Source organism: Tribolium castaneum, chromosome 1 (genome assembly GCF_031307605.1).
Source record: "Tribolium castaneum strain GA2 chromosome 1, icTriCast1.1, whole genome shotgun sequence".
Taxonomy (NCBI): domain Eukaryota; kingdom Metazoa; phylum Arthropoda; class Insecta; order Coleoptera; family Tenebrionidae; genus Tribolium; species Tribolium castaneum.
Window position 1 is genome coordinate 11,762,531 of NC_087394.1, and position 19,892 is coordinate 11,782,422.

At 29.4% G+C, this 19,892-nt stretch overlaps 1 protein-coding gene across 17 annotated transcripts in view; it reads right to left on the minus strand.

Annotated features, from left to right (window-relative positions):
* LOC656174 (ankyrin-2) overlaps positions 1-19,892 on the minus strand; it is a 133,235-nt gene that overhangs the window by 25,130 nt on the left and 88,213 nt on the right. For all 17 annotated transcript variants that reach the window (XR_010336337.1, XM_015978439.2, XM_015978438.2 and 14 more), the window contains one exon: positions 15,506-15,961. Coding sequence is in view for 16 of the 17 variants with exons in the window: in XM_015978439.2 (XP_015833925.1) it covers positions 15,506-15,961 (456 nt within the window). In the remaining variant the exon portion in view is untranslated. The remainder of the gene's footprint in view (positions 1-15,505; positions 15,962-19,892) is intronic.

Consider the following 19,892-nt stretch of genomic DNA (forward strand, 5'->3'; position numbering starts at 1 on the left):
ACGATTCGAGCTTAATTGCGATTACAACGTTCCCGTCTTAAGTTTTTTTCTCGAAAAATTTCGCTAAGACTGGTTGAAAAATAACCAAATTTGATCGAAATGGATGTTTTTTTTTTAAACAGAAACTCATTTCTTTTGTCAGATTTTAGATCGTATCAAAATTATGAAAATAAAATGAGACAGATGTTACTTTGCCAGTTTCACTTAATTTCGTTTATATTTTAGTAAAATTTTGTCAATAAGCAGAAAAATGACATTTGCTCGAAAAAAAAACAACCCTTTTTTAAGCTGTTAACACATTTTCTGAGTTCTTTTGCTACAAAAATCAAGTTGAAAAATCACCACCTAACTGATTCGTAACTGAAAAATAATATTTTTCAATTTCTGCGTTTTTTAATGCATAAATCTAATTATTTCGCAAAAAATTTAACTAATATCCAATTTTGTTCATAAATTGAAATTGTATTCGAAGCACAATGAGATTCCATCAGTTATGCTATACGCCAAATTTTATTTGCATCGCACATTAAATAAACCTTCTCTTAAAATGTATAAACTTCTGACAAATTGTAAAATTGTTTTCTTATTTGTAATAACCAACGATTTCTAACAAAAAATCTTCAATCATTTCAATGAATAATAAGCGAAATGTTAAACTTTTCGTAAAATTAGTTTCCGATTTCTGATCGTTTGTGACAGGAGCTGGTCCTGATTAAGAGACTACCAGGTAAACGTGCATTGACGGGTGCGTCATTTTAATCTTGGGTAACTGTACACAGATAATTTTCCATTTTGGAGAAGTTTCAGTGTACCTATGCGTTTTGAAATTATAATTGGGTGAAGAAATTAGTTACCTGATATTAAAAAGAAATACAGAACGTTAAGTTATTAAGAAATTAATTTTTTTTTTCGATAGTTCGTTACATTCATACGCTCCTTATACAAAATGGAGTTCTTCTGAACCATTAAGAACTCCACTGAGTCTGCGCAAAATAAATTATGCCATCCAAAAAATATACTGTGAGCCTTGGAATCAAATATGCTGCATTAGCAAATTAAAGTTATATATTATAGAATGAAATTTATTGTTTTCCCATTTTAATCGAATTGAATTTGATGTTTTTCAGTAAGATTAAAACTATTTTTAACCTACTGTGTCCTAGATTATTATTATTATGCCTAGGTATTTTAACCGTAAACAGCCGACTTTGCTACTTCAAAAACTGAAACACATATATTTTTTGTAAACCAACATCAGCATGTATTTTGAAAGGACAGCAAGTCTTTTGTTGCTTTTCACCACTGTTTATGCAACAAGACATCAACTTGATTTAAATTTGGACACTGGTGGTCCAAATGAATGTGTTTATAAAATTATGAAACAATACTATGCGACACCTTGGACAATATTATTACTAGATACAGACATGCACTTTCCATATCCTTGTATTTATCTAAAAACATCGCAGGGAAATTTTACAAAAATTATTCACCGACTTGCCGACTTCTACATTATTACTCTCGAAAATCGATCCCTTGAAAATATTCTTGACTTACTCGAAAAATTCGAAATTTTTGACCCTAGAGCCTATTTCCTAATAATTCTAACAGAGCCTTACGACCCTTATATTTTCGAAATGCTTGTTTATTATTTTATTTGTAAAGTGGTCGTTCTAACCCTCGAAGATGATTTGATCACTTATGACCCTTTCATTTACGAAGATGTTCGGGCAAATGGAATAGAACCAACCGATTTGGGAAAATGCGCCAACTTTAATTTCTCATCAGTGAATATTTTTAACAAAACATTACCATTTTCGTGGAGAAATACGACGGTTGTGGCAACATTTGTCGAACATTTTCCCTACCTACATAAGGATTATCAGTCTGAATTCGACAATTTCTGGATCGAAAGCATGAATGGCTCCACGTTAAGTGGATTGTTTTATTACATTTTTGAAATCGTAGCCGAAAATATACAATTTCAGACGAGTTTGCTGGCTGTAGCGTTCACAAATAATTCTGCTGAGGATATGCTAAGTACTATTTACAGCAAGAAATATTTTAAAACTTTAGACCAGATTTATTACAGCTCAAAGAAAGACACGTAATGTTGAACTATCGACAATTTGACGTCTACAGTTCTACCAAATTTGACTTGGTTGGAATACATTTGGCGTTTGATCAGCACTGGGTTGTTTCCCAATGTACAGAAATGGATGTTTGGGAAATATTTTTAGGGAAGTTTGATTTGTTTACACTTATTTTAATTTTATTTTGTTTATTGGTATTAAGTGTCTTTTTCCATTTTCTAACACACTCAACCGATTTTGAGCTTTCAGTTGTACAAACTTATCAAATGTTATTCGAATCAGCAATTTCCACATTGACAACATTTCGCAAAAATTCAATACGAATCTTAATAGCATTTACATTGTGTGGTTTTCTGATTATTTCAACACTTATCAAAAGCGAGCTCATTGATTCTTTTACGACAAGTGCAGTCAAGTGTCCCATCAACAGTTTACAAGATATTCTTAAAAATAATTTAGAGTGTTACATCAGCAACGAAATAATGGAGTTTTATAATCAATTAGATAATATTTACAGTGCTTACACGTCAAACTGTTTAATTTTGGACGATAATATTGACTTGTTAGATCAATTCTTATTAGGACTAACCATGGCAAGTGATAAAAACACAGCACTTGTTACTGACTCACTTAAATTTAGATATATTTCTTACTTTTCCGAAAGTACAGATTTTCCACTGCATCTTATCAAACCACAAATTAAATCTGATTTTCTGTATGCATATTTCACAAAAGGTTATCCTCTGTGTGACAGTGTTAATAATGTCTTGCAAAGAATGAACTCTGCTGGCTTAATTCAGTTTCATAAAGATAGGGAAACAAAAACAGTTGAGTCTTTAACTAAGCATAAACAATTAGTTTCAAGAAATATTACTTTTGAGAGAATATTATTTGCTTTCTATGCTTGGTTGTTAGGAATCATTATTAGCATCATAACTTTTTTCATCGAGATTGTAAGGAGTAAAATTAAAATAATTTCTGACTAACTTGCTATTATTAGGTATTAATTATTACTTATCTATATGTTCTTCATAGAATTATTATTACATTTTGTTAAAAGGAAGGTTAAAATAAAAATGTTACCCACTTTTTAGTTTTTAGTCATTTATTGCAGACAGTAATAACTGATGTATATTACAAAACACTGAGTTTCGCTATAAGTTGGTGAAAATTAGATTCAGCTTACAACCAGAGTTCCATTTATTGTACAAGAACTTGTGACAACAATGAATTTTAGCCAAAAGTAATGTTGTTTCAGCTTTTCTTGAGCATTTTAAGCACGTTTTAGAGGAAAAATCTCAGTATTCCTTCCTAGATGTCGCTAGAAGAGTCCGAAAAATCACAAACTTCAATCAAAAATCATCTTATTTTCGCCATTTCTTCCCTTAAAGGTCGGTTTGCAGAAAGCGAAATTAAAATCTAATTCGAAAAATTTCGCTAAAACTAGTTGAAAAATGACCAAATTTGATCAAAATGGAGGTTTTTTTTTTGAACCATAAACTCATTTATTTTGTCAGATTTTAGATCTTGTCAAAACACGTATTAAAATTATGAAAATAAATTGAAACAGATGTTACTTTGCCAGTTTCACTCAATTTAGTTTATATTTTAGTAAAATTTTGTCAATAAGCAGAAAAATGAAAACATTTGCTCGAAAAAAAAACTTTTTTTAAACTGTTAAACACGTTTTCTGAGTTTTTTTTCTAAATAAAATCGAGTTGAAAAATCACTACCTAACTGATTCGTAACTGAAAAATAACATTTTTCAATTTATGCGTTTTTAGAACAGTTTTAAGGCAGAAATCTAATTATTTCACAAAAAAATTTAACTAATCTTCAATTTTGTTCATAAATTGAAATTGGATTCGAAGCACAATGAGATTCCATCAGTTATGCTATGCGGCAAATTTTAATTGCATCGCACATTTAGTAAACCTTCTATAAAGTGTATAAACTTCTGACAAATTGTAAAATTGTTTTCTCATTTGTACTAACTAACGAATTGTAATAAAAAATATTCAATCATTTAAAAGAATAATAAGCGAAATGTTAAACATTTCTTAAAATTAGTTTACGATCTCTGATCGTTTGTGACAGGGGCTGGTTCTGCTTAAGAGACTACCAGGTAGGCGTTCGTTGATGGGCGCGTTATTTTCATCTTGGGCAACTGTACACAGATAATTTTCCATTGTGGAAAAGTTTCACTGTACCTATGCGTTTTGAAAATTATAATTGGGTGAAGAAATTAGTTCCCTGATATTAAAAAAAATACAGAACGTTAAGTTATTAAGAAATTGATAATTCCTTTTCGATAGTTCGTTACATTCATACGCTCCTTATACAAAATGGAGTTCTGAACCATTAGAACTCCACTGAGTCTGCGCACAATAAATTAAGCAATCCAACAAATACAGGGTGGCTAAAAAGTATGGACACAGTTAAATATTATAAAAGCTATTCATCAAAACTTATTGAAATTTGGTGTATGCTAAAAAGTATATAAATTCTATTGTTTTAGATGTTCATTAAATTTCTATCTCCATTTATTCTTCGGATACAAGTTTAACTTCACTTTTTTTTTAATAGCAACAAGGGTCAAATTTAATATTTTTGAGAAGAGCATTTTTTTCTGATTCCTATGGTATAATATGGTATAATCGAAACTTAAAAATTTTGAAAAATGTAAAATTTTGTTAGCCTTGAAAATGTCGTCTTTATCTATCGTTAGCTCTCTGCTGTTTAAACATTGACCCAAAAATAAGTAAAAGTTAAAAGAAATTGTTTAAATATCACTATTAACTGAAAAAACACGTATTAATTAAAAAAAAATTAAACACGAAATACTTGATTTTTATGCTATAAAAGATGATCAACATGAGAATTTTTTTCGCTCAGTTTTACTTAAATGTACCATTAATTAAGTAATTCGTGCACCTAAGTTTAATTTTTGGCAAATAGACGAGTGACAGATATTGCTAATAACAGTATTTTCAAAGCTAACTCAGTTTAACTGATAAAATTTTTGAATTTTCATTTTTTTACCTTTTAATAAAAGTAAAGGTGGGTATTATGTAACATCAATGAATTTAGGAAAAAACGCTCTTTTAAAAATGATTAAATTTGACCCTTCGGGCTATTTAAAAAAATCAAGTTTAGTCTTGTATTTTCTAAATAAATGACAATAGAAATTTGAAAAAGCTCTCAAGATTCTCTGTTAAATCGTTCTGAAAATATTTAACTGTATCCATACTTTTTTGCGACCCTGTATACTGTGAGCCTTGGTTGGTAACAATCATATTTAACATATTAAAATTATATATTATAGAATCAAATTTATTATTTTCCCGTTTTAATCGAATTGAATTTCATGTTTTTCAGTAAGATTAAAACTATTTTTAACTTACTGTGTCCTAGATTATTATTATTCTGCCTAGGTATTTTAACCGTAAACAGCCGACTTCGCTACTTCGAAAACTGAAACATATATATTTTTTGTAAACCAACATCAGCATGTATTTTGAAAATACAGCAAGTCTTTTGTTGCTTTTCACCACTGTTTATGCAACAAGACATCAACTTGATTTAAATTTGGACACTGGTGGTCAAAATGAATGTGTTTATAAAATTATGAAACAATACTATGCGACACCTTGGACAATATTATTACTAGATACAGACATGCACTTTCCATATCCTTGTATTTATCTAAAAACATCGCAGGAAAATTTTACAAAAAATATTCACCGACCTGCCGACTTCTACATCATTACTCTGGAAAATCGATCACTTGAAAATATTCTTGACTTACTCGAAAAATTCGAAATTTTTGACTCTAAAGGCTATTTCTTAATAATTCTAACAGAGCCTTACGACCCTTATATTTTCGAAATGCTTGTTTATTATTTTATTTGTAAAGTGGTCGTTCTAACCCTCGAAGATGATTTGATCACTTATGACCCCTTCATTTACGAAGATGTCCTTGCAAATGGAATAGAACCAACAGATTTGGGCAAATGCGCCAACTTTAATTTCTCATCAGTGAATTTTTTCAACAAAACATTACCATTTTTGTGGAGAAATACGACTGTTATGGCAACATTTGTCGAACATTTTCCCTACCTACATCAAGACTATATGTTTGAATACAATTGGGACAACCTCTGGAATGAAACCTTAAATGAGTCCTTTAAAGCAAGTGGATTGTTTTATTCTATTTTTGAAATCGTGGCCGAAAAAATACAATTTGGAACGAATTTGAAGGCTGTAGAGTTCATAAATAATTCTGCTAATGAGATGCTAAGTAATATTTAAAGCAAGAAATACTTTAAAACTTTAGACCAGATTTATTACAGCTCAAAGAAAGACACGTAATGTTAAACTACCGATATTTTGACGTTTACAGTTCTACCAAATTTGACTTAGTTGGAATACACTTAGCGTTTGATCATCACTGGGTTGTTCCCCAATGTATTGAGAAGGATGTTTGGGAAATATTTCTAGAGAAGTTTGATTTGTTTACTCTTATTTTAGTTTTATTTTCTTTGTTGCTATTGAGTGTCTTTTTCCATTTTCTAACACACACAAATGATTTTGAGCTTTCAGTTGTACAAACTTATCAAATGTTATTCGAATCAGCAATTTCCACATTGTCAACATTTCGCCAAAATTCAATTCGAATCTTAACAGCATTTACATTGTGTGGTTTTTTAATTATTTCAACACTTATCAAAAGCGAGCTCATTGATTCTTTTACGACAAGTGCAGTCAAGTGTCCTATCAACAGTTTACAGGACGTTGTTAAAAATAACTTAGATTGTTACATCAGTGACGAAATAAGGGATTTTTATAATGAACTCGATAATATTTACAGTCATTACGCGGTAAACTGTTCAAAATTAGACGAAAATAATGACATCATAACTCAAATCTTAATGGGAATAAGCACGGCATTTTATAAAAACTTAGCTTTTGTTTCTGACTCACTTAAATTCAGATACATTTCTTATTTGAGTGAAATTGCAGCTTCGCCACTGTTTCTTATCAAACCACAAATTAAATCTGATTTTTTGTATGCATATTTCACGAAAGGTTATCCTTTGTGTGACAGTTTTAATAAAGTCTTGCATAGAATGGACTCTGCTGGCTTAATTCAGTTTCACAGAGATGGGGAGGCAAAAACAATAGAGCGGTTAACTGTAAATACAGAACAATTTGTTCCGGGAGATATTACTTTTGAGAAAATATTAATTGCTTTCTATGTTTGGTTACTGGGAATCGTTATTAGCACTGTAATTTTTTTCACTGAGATTGTAAGAGTAAAATGATATTTTTAGATAAATATTAATTAATAGGCATCAATATGTTTCACATAAAATTAAGTTATTTTTTTGTAAAAGAAGATTAAAATAAAAATTTTCCCTACATTTAGTTTCGAGTCATTTACTGCAGACAGGGATTAAATACATACCTTTTAGAAAAAATTCGCTATGAGTAGGCCAAAATAAAATTAGTTTTTCAGTCAGCTTACACCCAGAGTTTTATTTATTGTACAAGAACTTTCTACAACAACAAATTCTGACAAAAGTTACGTTATTTCTTCTTTTCTTTACAGAAAGCAAAATTAACGTACGGCCTTAATTTTTAGATCTTTTACCTATAATGCTGTTATACTTTATAATCATATCGAAAACTATTTGAAGTGAAAAGCCAGTAAACCTTTATAAAAAACAAACAAAGTTAAAGTTTCTATCACTTGAATAATTATTCTTTTGCTGTTTCGTTTTCATTTTGTATTATTACTTTTTATATTATTATGTTTTACATTTTTTCAATAGTATTCAAAATATATATTGCTAGTTTTGGTTTATATTTGAAAAATGTATGTTTTTGTTTTGTTTTAGAGAGGCTAAGTAGAGTAGCGTTAGTTAGACTTCGCCTCCTCACATTTTTTTCTTGAATAAAGGTTTATTATTATTATTATTATTATTTATTTATTATTTTTTATTTAATTGCGATTAGGACGTTCTATAAACCGCTCACCCTAAGTTTTTCTCTCGAAAAATTTCGCTAAATCTGTCTGAAAAACCACCAAATTTGATCAAAATTGTGTTAATGTTAATTTAGATTGTTCGTTACTTTAAAAATACATCCCTTATCCAAAAAAGGAGTTCTGACTCCATTGAGTCTGCGCATATTAAATTATACGTTCTAAAAAATAAACTGCGATCAGTTCAAGCTTGTAACATTAAGAAATTATAAGTATTTGTCACATAATCAATTTTATTGTTTTCCCATTGTAATCAAATTGAACTGTTTTTCAGTAAGACTAGAACTGTTTTTAACTTATTGCGTCCTAGATTATTATTGTTATGCTCAGATATTTTAACTGTAAACAGCCCGAACTGATTACTTCTAAAAGTAGAAAATTTATATTTTTTGTAAATAAACATCAGCATGTATTTTGAAAATACAGTAAGACTTTTGTTGCTTTTAACGGTAATTTATGCAACAAGACATCAACTTGATTTAAATTTGGACACTGGTGGTCCAAATGAATGTGTTTATAAAATTATGGAACAATACTACATGCCACCTTGGACAATATTATTATTAGATACAGACTTGCACTTCCCATACCCTTGCATTTATCTAAAAACGCCGCAAGAAAATTTCACAAAAATTATTCACCGACTTGCCGACTTCTACATCATTACTCTGGAAAACCAATCACTTGAAAATATTCTTGATTTACTCGAAAAATTCGAAATTTTTGACTCTAGAGCCAATTTTTTAATAATTCTAACCGCACCTTACAATCCCAAAATTTTCAAAACCCTGCTTCAATATTTTATTTATAAAGTTGTGGTCCTGACGGTTGAAAGTGATTTAATCACTTACAACCCTTTCATTTACGAAGATGTCCTTGCAAATGGAATAGAACCCAAAAATTTGGGCAAATGCACCAGTTTTAATTTCTCATCAGTGAATATTTTCAATAAAACGTTACCATTTTTGTGGAGAAATACGACAGTTGTGGCAACATATGTTGAAAATCACCCTTATCTATACACGGACGCGTATATCGCCCCCACTTGGGAACAAATCTACAACGGTACCGTAAATGACACCATTGCAACTCATGTTGAAGTACTTGGACCGTTTTATTCCATTTACAAAACTGCAGCCGAAAAATTACAATTTGAAATTAGTTTGGACGCAGTGGAGGGTAGAAATAACTCACTTCCAATTATGCTAAGTAATTTTTTTCGTAGTACGGGAACACTTAAACAACTTTGATTAGATTTATTGCAGCTTAAGAACAGTCACGTAATGTTAAACTACCGGCAATTCGACGTTCATAGTTTAACCAAATTTGACTTAGTTGGAATTCATTTGGCGTTTGATCATCACTGGGTCACTCCTCAATGTGCTCAAAAGAACGTCTGGAAGATATTTTTTGGGAAGTTTGATGTTTATTCCCTTACTTTAACTTTATTATGTTTGATCTTGTTAAGTGTCTATCTTTGTTATCTCTCTGACGACAAAGATTTTACAAGTTCTGTTATAGTAAACTATCAAATGTTATTCGAATCAGCAATTTCCACATTTTGGTCATTTCGAAAAAATTCAATTCGGGTCTTGGTAGCATTTACATTGTGTAGCTTTTTGATCATTTCAACACTTATCAAAAGCGAGCTCATTGATTCTTTTACAACAGGTGTAACGGAATGTCCCATTAAAAATTTGCAAGACATTATTAAAAATAATTTAACATGTTACGTCAGCAACGAAATAAAGGAATTTTATAATCAACTTAACAATTCTTACAGTCGGTATGTTAAAAACTGTGTTCAGTTTGACGAAGACAGTGATTTGTTCGCTCAATTGGACGTGGCTGAAAAGACAGCGTTGTACAAGAACGCGGCATTTGTTACCGTATCTCTCAAATATAAATTCATCGTTTTTTTCATGGTGGCTTCAAGTTCTTCATTATATTTTATTAAACCGCAAATCAAATTCGATTATTTATATGCATATTTTACCAAAGGTTATCCTCTATGTGATAGTTTTAGTAAAGTCTTTCAAAGAATGGACTCCGCTGGCTTAATCCAATTTTATTATAATCAGGAAGTGAACGCAATAGACCGCTGGACCCTAACTGTGAAACAGCTAGTTTCAGAGGATATTAAAACGTTTGAGAGAGTAATAATTGTTTTCAATGTTTGGTTAGTAGGAATCACTATTAGTATTGCAACTTTCTTAATTGAGATTGTAAGAGGAAAGATGAAATAAAATTTGTGCACGTCGTAGTTTTTATTGTTAATGTAAATGTAACGTATTTAGAAAAACAAGCATGAAAGTCGTCATTTTCGGTTAAAATTAGTGCAAAACAAACAACAAACGGGACAAAAAAACGCTAAACTTTATTACGAGATTAGATCTAAAATTATGTTGTTTTACCTTTTTCAGCACATTCTTTAGCTAAAACCGCAACTTATCACAAATAAACTGAAATTTCACTAAATAGTTCGAAAATTGAATAACCTTAAGCAACATGAGACAAGATTACAGTATTACTTTGCCTTTATCAGCTAATTTTTCAGATATCACTACGGTCAATTAAAAAAATCAATTATAAGATATTTCCCTGCCTTTTTCAACACTTTATTAGAAACGCAATTGCTTAACAAAATTCCATTACAAATAAACAAAAAATTAACCAAATACATAGTTAGCAGTTCCAAAAATGTAGTTTAAAAAAGGACAAAAAAATTCATCGAATTCGGTGGAAATGCTGTTATTTTCGCCCTTTTTGAGCGTTCAAACAGCTGCAAGTCTCGTAATAAGATTTTGTGAAAATGTTTCAAATCTTCTACTACGTTGCTCAGTTAAGAACGCAATTAATTTGAGAAACTAAGGAAGGATTTTACAATCGTAGGATAACTTTATCGTGGGGATAAATTTTGAAAAATATATTGTTGTAAGAATTGTAAGCATAGTAATTATACTAGAAATAACTTATCCGGGGTTTATCTGACGACTGTAAAATCCATCTTTAGTCAAAAATTAATTAATTCCTAGCAGTGTGATTTTTTTATTGTGAACATTTAAAGACGCTAAAGTTTTTAATCAGATTCCGACTATCATAATATGTACTTATACATTTTTTCAAAATATTTTTCAGCTGAAACTCCAATTGATTAACAAAATTACATCATAAATAAACAGAAAATTTACCCCAAAAAGTTAAAAATTTTTAGACAACGTTAAAAATAATTGCAGATTTTGTGCAAACTTTACAAAAAATGTATGTGAATTCAGTAAATGGGGTTGGAAAAAACCTTGTTTTGTCACATGTTTAATAATTTATGTTTCGAACTGACCTTATTTAATTCATCAAAAAATGTAAGTTGACTTAGCTCATTATTTTGCAAAATTTCTTTAAAAAAAAACGCAAAAAAACACCAAATAGTGTTGAAATGGTGTTATCTGCCTTTTCCAAGAGCTCGAACGAACAAGTTTCTCGCAATACTTTGAAAAAAATGGAAAAAAAATCAATGAAAAATTAAAGTATTTATCTCTTCTTCACGTCCTCTACCAAAAAACTAATTAATCTTGAAAACTTCGTCCACGATAAAAAAACTCACGAAAAATTCAAACAACGCACACTTTAAACGTCATGCATTTGCTGGAACTTTTTTCGATGAGAATTTAAAGTCACTGAAGTCTTAAGCACATTTTTCAGCTAGAACTGGGAGTTATCAGCAAAATATCGACATTAATAATCGAAAATTCACTAAATAATTTGAAAATTGAATAATCTTAAGCAACATTTTAGATGAAATTACGGTATCACTTTGCCTTTATCAGCGAATTTTCAGTTATAACTACGATTAATTATAAAAATTCTAAAATATTTCTCTGTCCCCTTTCAGCACATTATTAGAACCGCAACTGATTAATAAAATTCCATTACAAATAAACAAAAAATTAACCAAACAGTTAGCAGTTCGAAAAAATTAGTTCAAAAAAAGGCAAAAAAATTCATACGTTTGAAATGCCGTTATTTTCGCCGGAAACTACAAGTCTCGAAATAAGATAATGTGAAAATGGAATAAAAAAATTAATACATTAGATCAAAAATTGTAGTGTTTATTTCTGTTTGAAACCTTCTACTACGTTGCTCAGTTAAGAACGTAATTAATTTGAGGAACTTCGTCAAAAATAAGGTTAAAAAATAAAACAAACAAAATAATGAACACATTAAACGTCTTAATTCCTAGCGGTATGAAATGTTTTTCTAATTAGAGAACATTTAAAGACGTCAAAGTTTTTAATCAGATTCTGTCTACCATAATATGTACATTTTTTCAACATATTTTTCAGCTGAAACTGCAATCGATTAACAAAATTTCTTTATAAATAAACAGAAAATTTACCTCAAAGAGTTAGAAAAATTAAACAATTTTAGACAACGTTAAAAATAAATGCACGTTTTGTGCAAACTTTACTAAAAATGTATGGAAAATCAGTAAATTGGGTCGGAAAAAACATTGTTTTGTCACATGTTTAATGATTTTCGTTCCAAACCGACCTTATTTAGTTCATCAAATATAGATATAAATATAAATTTTAATTAACTCGAAAAACGTGTTATTTTGTAAAATTTTGTTTAAAAAAACACCAAATAGTGTTGAAATGGTGTTATCTGTCTTTTCCAAGAGCTCGAACGAACAAGTTTCTCGCAATAATTTGAAAAAATGGAATAAAAAATCAATCAAAAATTAAAGTATTTACCTCTTTTTCAAACCTCTTACCACGTCGCCTACCAAAAAACGATAAAAAACTCACGAAAAATTTAACAACGCACACCTTAAACGTCATGCATTTACTGGAACTTTTTTCGATGAGAATTTAAAGACGCTGAAGTCTTTCATTTTTCAGCTAGAACTGGGAATAATCAGCAAAATATCGTCACAAATAAACCGAAAATTCACTAAATAATTCGAAAATTGAGTAATCTTAAGCAACATTTTAGATAAAATTACGGTATCACTTTGCCTTTATCAGCAAAGTTTCAGTTATAACTACGATTAATTATAAAAATTATAAAATATTTTTCTGTCCTCTTTCAGCACATTATTAGAACTGATTAACACAATTCCAATACAAATAAACATAAATTAACCAAACAGTTAGCAGTTCGAAAAAATTAGTTCAAAAAATGACAAAAAAATTCATAGAATTCGTTTGAAATGCTGTTGTTTTCGCCTTTTTCGAGCGTTTAAACAACTACAAGTCTCGTACTAAGATTATGTGAAAATGGAATAAAAAATCAATAAAATGCGTCCAAAATTGTAGTATTTATTTCTGTTTCAAACCTTCTACTAAACTGCTCAGTTAAGAACGCAATTAATTTCAGGAATTTTGTCAAAAATGAGACCAAAAAATTAACCAAATAAAATAATGAACACATTAAACGTCTTAATTCCTAGCTGTATGAAAAGTTTTTCTAATTAGAGAACATCTAAACACGTTAAAGTTTTTAATCAGAGTCTGTCTATCACAATTTGTACATTCTTATGGCAATTGAAAATATCATCATAAATAAACAGAAAATTTACCCCAAGGAAATAGAAAAATTAAACAATTTTAGGCAAAGTTAAAAATAAATGCAAATTTTGTGCAAACTTTACTAAAAATGTATGAAAAATCCGAGGGAAAATCAGTAAACTGGGTCGCAAAAGACATCATTTTGTCACATAATGTTTAAAGATTTTCGTTCCGAACCGACCATATTCAGGAAAAGTTAATGAAATATAAGTTGAATTAGATCAAAAAACGTGTTATTTTGCAGAATTTTATTAAAAAAAAAAACGCAGTATTGAAATAGTGTTTTCTGCCGCTTCCAAGAGCTTGAAGGCACAATTTTCTTGCAATATTTTCAAAAATGAAAAAAACGGAAGATCAATCAATTATTAGGTCAAAAATTAAAGTATTTATCAGTTTTTCAAACCTCCTACCATGTCCCCTAACAAAAAACTAATTAATCTGAAAAACTTCGTCTACGACAAAAAACTCAAGAAAAAATAAAAAAATGCACACTTTAAACGTCATGTATGTATTGCTGGAACTTTTTTCGATGAGAATCTAAAGACGTTAAACTCTTCAGCACATTTTTCAGCTAGAACTGGGAATAATCAGCAAAATGTCGTCACAAATAAAGCAATCCTAAGCAATGTTTAAAATAAAAACACACGATTTTATGCAAAATATTATTAGAACCGTATGGAAAATTAATAAATGGGTTCCAAAAAAACATTATTTAATGTTTTTGATATTGCAATATATTCCAATGTCATTTTTTCTACGAGAAGAATTTAACAACGCTTAATTTCTTACTTAACCAAACACGGTCTCAGATTTACAAATATTACTCTGCCTTGAATTACAAATTTTCATAAATATACACTAAAAGTTTACCAATAATCAATTATCCATATTCCGGTGTAAGGGTAAAATCTCCGGAATAAATAAGAATGAGTGGATAAATGAGTAATTCTGAAAATCACAAGCAGAAATTCTGTATAGGTAAAAATAAAAGTACAAATAAGTATAAAAAATATTGTTAACTGCACTTTTCGGAGAAGAACCTTTTCGGTTGCAGATTAATGTTATTGAAATTTATAAAAGCTTTAGAAGTCATAACACTACGCTTCCAAAGCTTTTATAAATTTTAAGATCTTAACCTGTAAGCGAAAATGTTCTGCGATTTTGAATAACTTTATTAATTAATTAATTATATACAAGAAAAATTATATCGTTCAATTTAAAAAATTCCGTGACGACGTCATGACGCCGCCATACTGGCCGCCATGACTGATGTAGTTAGGTAAAATTTGAGCTCAATTAAAACGCAAAGTTACCTGTTTTTAATTTTTTTTAATTGTTGAAAAATAAAATAATTACGAATTTTATACGTTACTTTAAACTCACTCTGTATAATATCTAGCGACTTGGCTCATCGAAAACTATCATTTCGGACCAAAATAATTCAAATCTGAACATAACTTATTTGTTTTTAATCAACGCAATATAAGCATTTGCTTGTAGATTAATCTATTTTAGCCAAATAAGTACTCGTAAAAAAATCCCTGATTCATAATAAAATTTGAGCCATTTAGTCCACAAATCAGCCGATATGATCTTTTCCCAAGCGCTTTGATCCGTCTTTAAGCGAAATTCAATGCACTATTTAAAGGAAACAAGTGCAAAAACGCTTGTTTTCAGTCAAAATAAAACAATTACAGTAGATAAATAAATTATTACATAAAAAAAATACCAATTAAAACCGAAATTCGTTCTTTTCGTATTTTGTTCACTATTACTTCAAGAAAAGAAAGAGTACTTACTGCTTCTGTCGCTTTTGTCCAGCTCATCCTGGCTGCCCTTAGAATACTTGCTGAGGCTTGCGTTACGTTTCAGTGATGTATCCCTGGAAGAGCCCAGTTCATCCTTCAGCGTGTCAAATCCGGACTGATCCAGACGCACTTTAGCCAAAGCCTTCTCCATGTCATCGGTGACGAGCTCGACGTTGCAAATACATTTGGCGACGATATCAGGTCGTCCAATTTTCTTCAAAGCCAATTCCAGTTTATTTCCAGTGGCTTTATTCGCTTTTTGTCTCAACCACAACCGGAACATTATCATCGCTTGTTGGGGATTATTATTCGGATACTCCTCTTTTATCAGTGAAATATCGGTCGGAGTTATGTCGAGTTCGGCGGCAAGCTTTACCCAATCTTCGTCAAGTAGGTTACAAATGTCGGATATTCGGAAGTCAGCTCGATGGATTGTGTCGGGTTTACCTAAGAAAATTTTATTATGAGTGGAAGGAAAATAACGGAACTTCAATTTCGATTAGTGTGTCTTTAAGATCGAGAACAAATTGTTTCATTACACAAAGAGCTTTGCTTCGAAATAGCACTTTGTGTAATTGAAGTTTGAACTGAAGTTAAAATTATGGCAACTCATAAACTTGGCTACAGATGGGAGTTTAGAACTTCACTATTTTGATTAAAAGCAAAGTTGCTTGAATTTATATTTAAAGGATAACTGTTAACTGTTTATAAATTTATTCTTCGTTGTATCAGATCCAAGTTTAACCCACGATAAGATGAGGATTCGAGAAATAGGTCTTAAAGAAATCTTTATTAATTATTGAAAAATAAACCAAATGAATTATACAATTATTTAAAAATACCTACAAGGAATTTTTTATTAGAATACTTAGCTCAATGTACACTTTAAAAAACTGTTCAGTCAATAAAAAATGAAATTAAAACACTTTTAAAAGTTTTTACAAGCATACGTATAAACAACTCAACACTTCGTTTGTATTAATTGTAGATAATTAGACCGAAAAACTCGCCATGTTAATTCTAAAAAAAAATTTTAGTTAAAAATTAAACCCAACTGAAATGTCCTAAAGTGTCAAGTTGTGTGGACAAGCGGTTGTTAAAATAAATATTAATAACATTATAAATTATTTGTTGTAAATGTTTTTTAGACAAAGAAAAGGATTGTTTAACATCGGAATTGCTTAAGGGCATAAAATTAAAATACAACTAAATCGGGAATTTATATTAAAAACAGAATCAATCTATTTTAAACCATCTCTAAAATAGCCTAGTGTTTACTCTGAGAAGAAGTTGAATTTATTGTATTTATAGTATCATTTTATCGTGATTATTTTATCATAATATTTATGGTAATAAGTAGTTGATCAGTTACTGATGCATTATAAACACACTCTTTGGCTCACATGCTCTTTCTTACGATACTTTTTTATTTTGTAATTGTTTAAATGATTTCCAATCAAATAGTGCAAAAACTAAAAACATGGACAGTTCAGAATCGGAAATATTAATTTGAAAGACTGGGAATTTAAATATAAATTTAAAAATTCAAGTAATTCGAGAAGATTCTTTATTAATTATTAATTAAATTATTTAATTATTTTCATAAAAAAGTAAATCAACATAAAGCAACATCTACTAAATATATAAAAAATGATTAATTATTAATAATAAATGATGAAAAATTTATTCTTTGAATTTGAAGTGTTGGAAGAGAGATACATCTCTAATTTAAGTAAAACGGAATGTTTAAACCAATTTTAGTTTTTTATTTTTGAGATATTCCAAATTAAAAAAAATCATAAAATAATGTATTACAAGAAAAGAATGCAAAGAAAAATTAAGATACATTTCTTTCAAAATTGAACTCGATAGAGTATTTTTGAAAACTTTTTCCAATGTATCCAAGTTTTAAATTCAAATTAAAAATGTAACAGAGTGTAGTCAGGAAGTGACATTATTCATTAAAACTGCGAACACTACATTATCACTCGAAATTTTTAAACATTTTTTTAAATCTGTACTCATATAAATAGTTGAAGAAGATTTAAATTGCGATAAGTTTTCAACATACAATAATTAATAAAACTTTTTGATTGTAGATCGTAGAATACTCCAAAGCTCAGTCTTATAACGCTTCACGAATTACCTTTACAACATACCTAATCTCCATTTACAAAATTGATAATTTTACTCAAAATCAAAATAATATGGATGTAAAAAATTTGTCTCTTCTTAAACATTGATAAGGATCTTTACAACGCAAGGACCCAGAATATGAGTGGTTTCGTCTAATATCATTAACAATAGTTTTGAAAATGTACAGCGTTCTCAAAAACTGGCGCACCAACTCAATGGTGTGTGGTAGAGAACTGGTTACATATAAAGGTAAAAATAGTAAAAAAATTCTTTGTATTAAAGTTATTGATAAATAACGGATTTTAGATAAATGATATGTGGCAACGTTGTCTAACAGTCATGATCGCAATAGAATTTGAGCAACAATGAAAATAAATTATTTTTGAAACGGTTTCCTAGGAAATAATTGCCAGTGTTGGCACATCTACACATTGCGATTTTTTGGATGAATTTTAATTTTTTTAAATTAAAAAAACTGCTAAAATCTGATAGTAAATTTGAAAATAATTATTCATCGTTTTGTTACGGAACGATTACTTGGTATGAAACATAAATACATAAAAAAATAATGAAAACTAAAGAAGTTAACACAATAAGTTTGTAGCTCCAGATTTTTCAAAATATGACTTTTTAAACATTTATCCCGTAATCTGCACTTGCTTCTCAATAACGTACCACTGAGTTGGTGCGAAAGTTTTTGAGCACCCTGTATATGTCGTAGGCTAATTGTAAAATTAGGCGCATTATAAAAAGCCTAGTCATAGTGTAAACGACTGGGCAAATTATAAATGAATGAATAAATGTCGGGTTTTTACAATGCGACTGAAAATTTTAGGCGTATTATAAAACCGAATATATTTACTGAATTTTTTACAAATTTTTCCACAAATTGTCTAAGCGTGAGATTACACAAAATGTTAACGGTTTTTAATGCATAATACAGGTCAGAATTAAATTTATCGTTAACTGGGAAGAAAATTTTTCATAAGAGGATTTTACGATTGTTCGCAATTGATATTAAAAAATTTAGAGCAGATCTGACAAACTATATAACTTCAAAGTTAAGGTCATTGTGCATATACACGTGAACACACAACTGAATGTAAAAAATAAAATTAAAGAATTTTTAAAAATAGAAATTAAAATAAATACGAAAAACTAAATTAAATTAAATTAAATTAACTTTGTACTAAAATGTTACAAAAATTAAGAGATTCTTGAAACACAATTAATATGAAAACTTTTAACACCCAAAATGTTGTCTTTGAAGAGAGTTGTTAAAGACACGCTTGAACGTTTAGGGCTCTGATAATTACTGTCAATAAAATAAATCTACAGGGTGGTCCAACCCAGCTCCCGTCATCTGGAGCTCAATTATTAAAACGGTTGGACTTTTGATGTTTTATAGACGTTATTAATTTATACTGTACGACAAATTTTTTTTGGATATATTAAAAGGGTGTCCTAATGAGAACAAAAAATAACAGCGCGCCTTTAAAAAATATATTATTACGATATGATGTCAACTTTTTTTGAGATACTCTGTATAATCAAAAATATTTTCCTGAATTGCGTCCTAGAATATACGAGTAAGTATATACCGTAGAGCAACAACAACCTAAGTCCATTTTATTTTTTCAAAAAATAAATAATTAAAAGCGAACATTTAACACACTTTCTTTCCTTTTAGAACAATGCATAAAATCTTGCAAACATTTACATAAATCACAGATCTTGAAACTTTTTGGACTTTCGTAGCATTTATTTGAATTCTAAGAAAAAAGTGTGGACGTGGAAGCCAATTCATATTATCAGAAGTTGTTTGCTTTTAAGTAAGAAAAGCAGAGATAGGAAAATTATATTTTAAAACAAATTTCACAGAAAATTTTGAATTTGTATATTTTAGAAGAAAACTACGAGAGCTTTTAAATTTGTCACAATCACTTCTTCAACCCAAAATGAACGCAAATCTTTACTTTTTGTATATTGAAAAAAACTGTATATGTTTAGGGCGTTCAAGTATTAAGTCCTTTTACTGCCTTTTATTTCTTATAAATCGAATTGAATCAACTTTCTCTTTGTTAACATGCTAGATTCACTTACAACAAAAAGTTCCACAACAAAATAACCGCTCATAAATGTAAAGTGAAACTGTGTGTGTTACTAAATAAAAATTTCGGTCTTAAATTATTTCTGAATGTTGAGCATTTTGGCTGTTTTTGCTCTCAGATACAGAAATTAT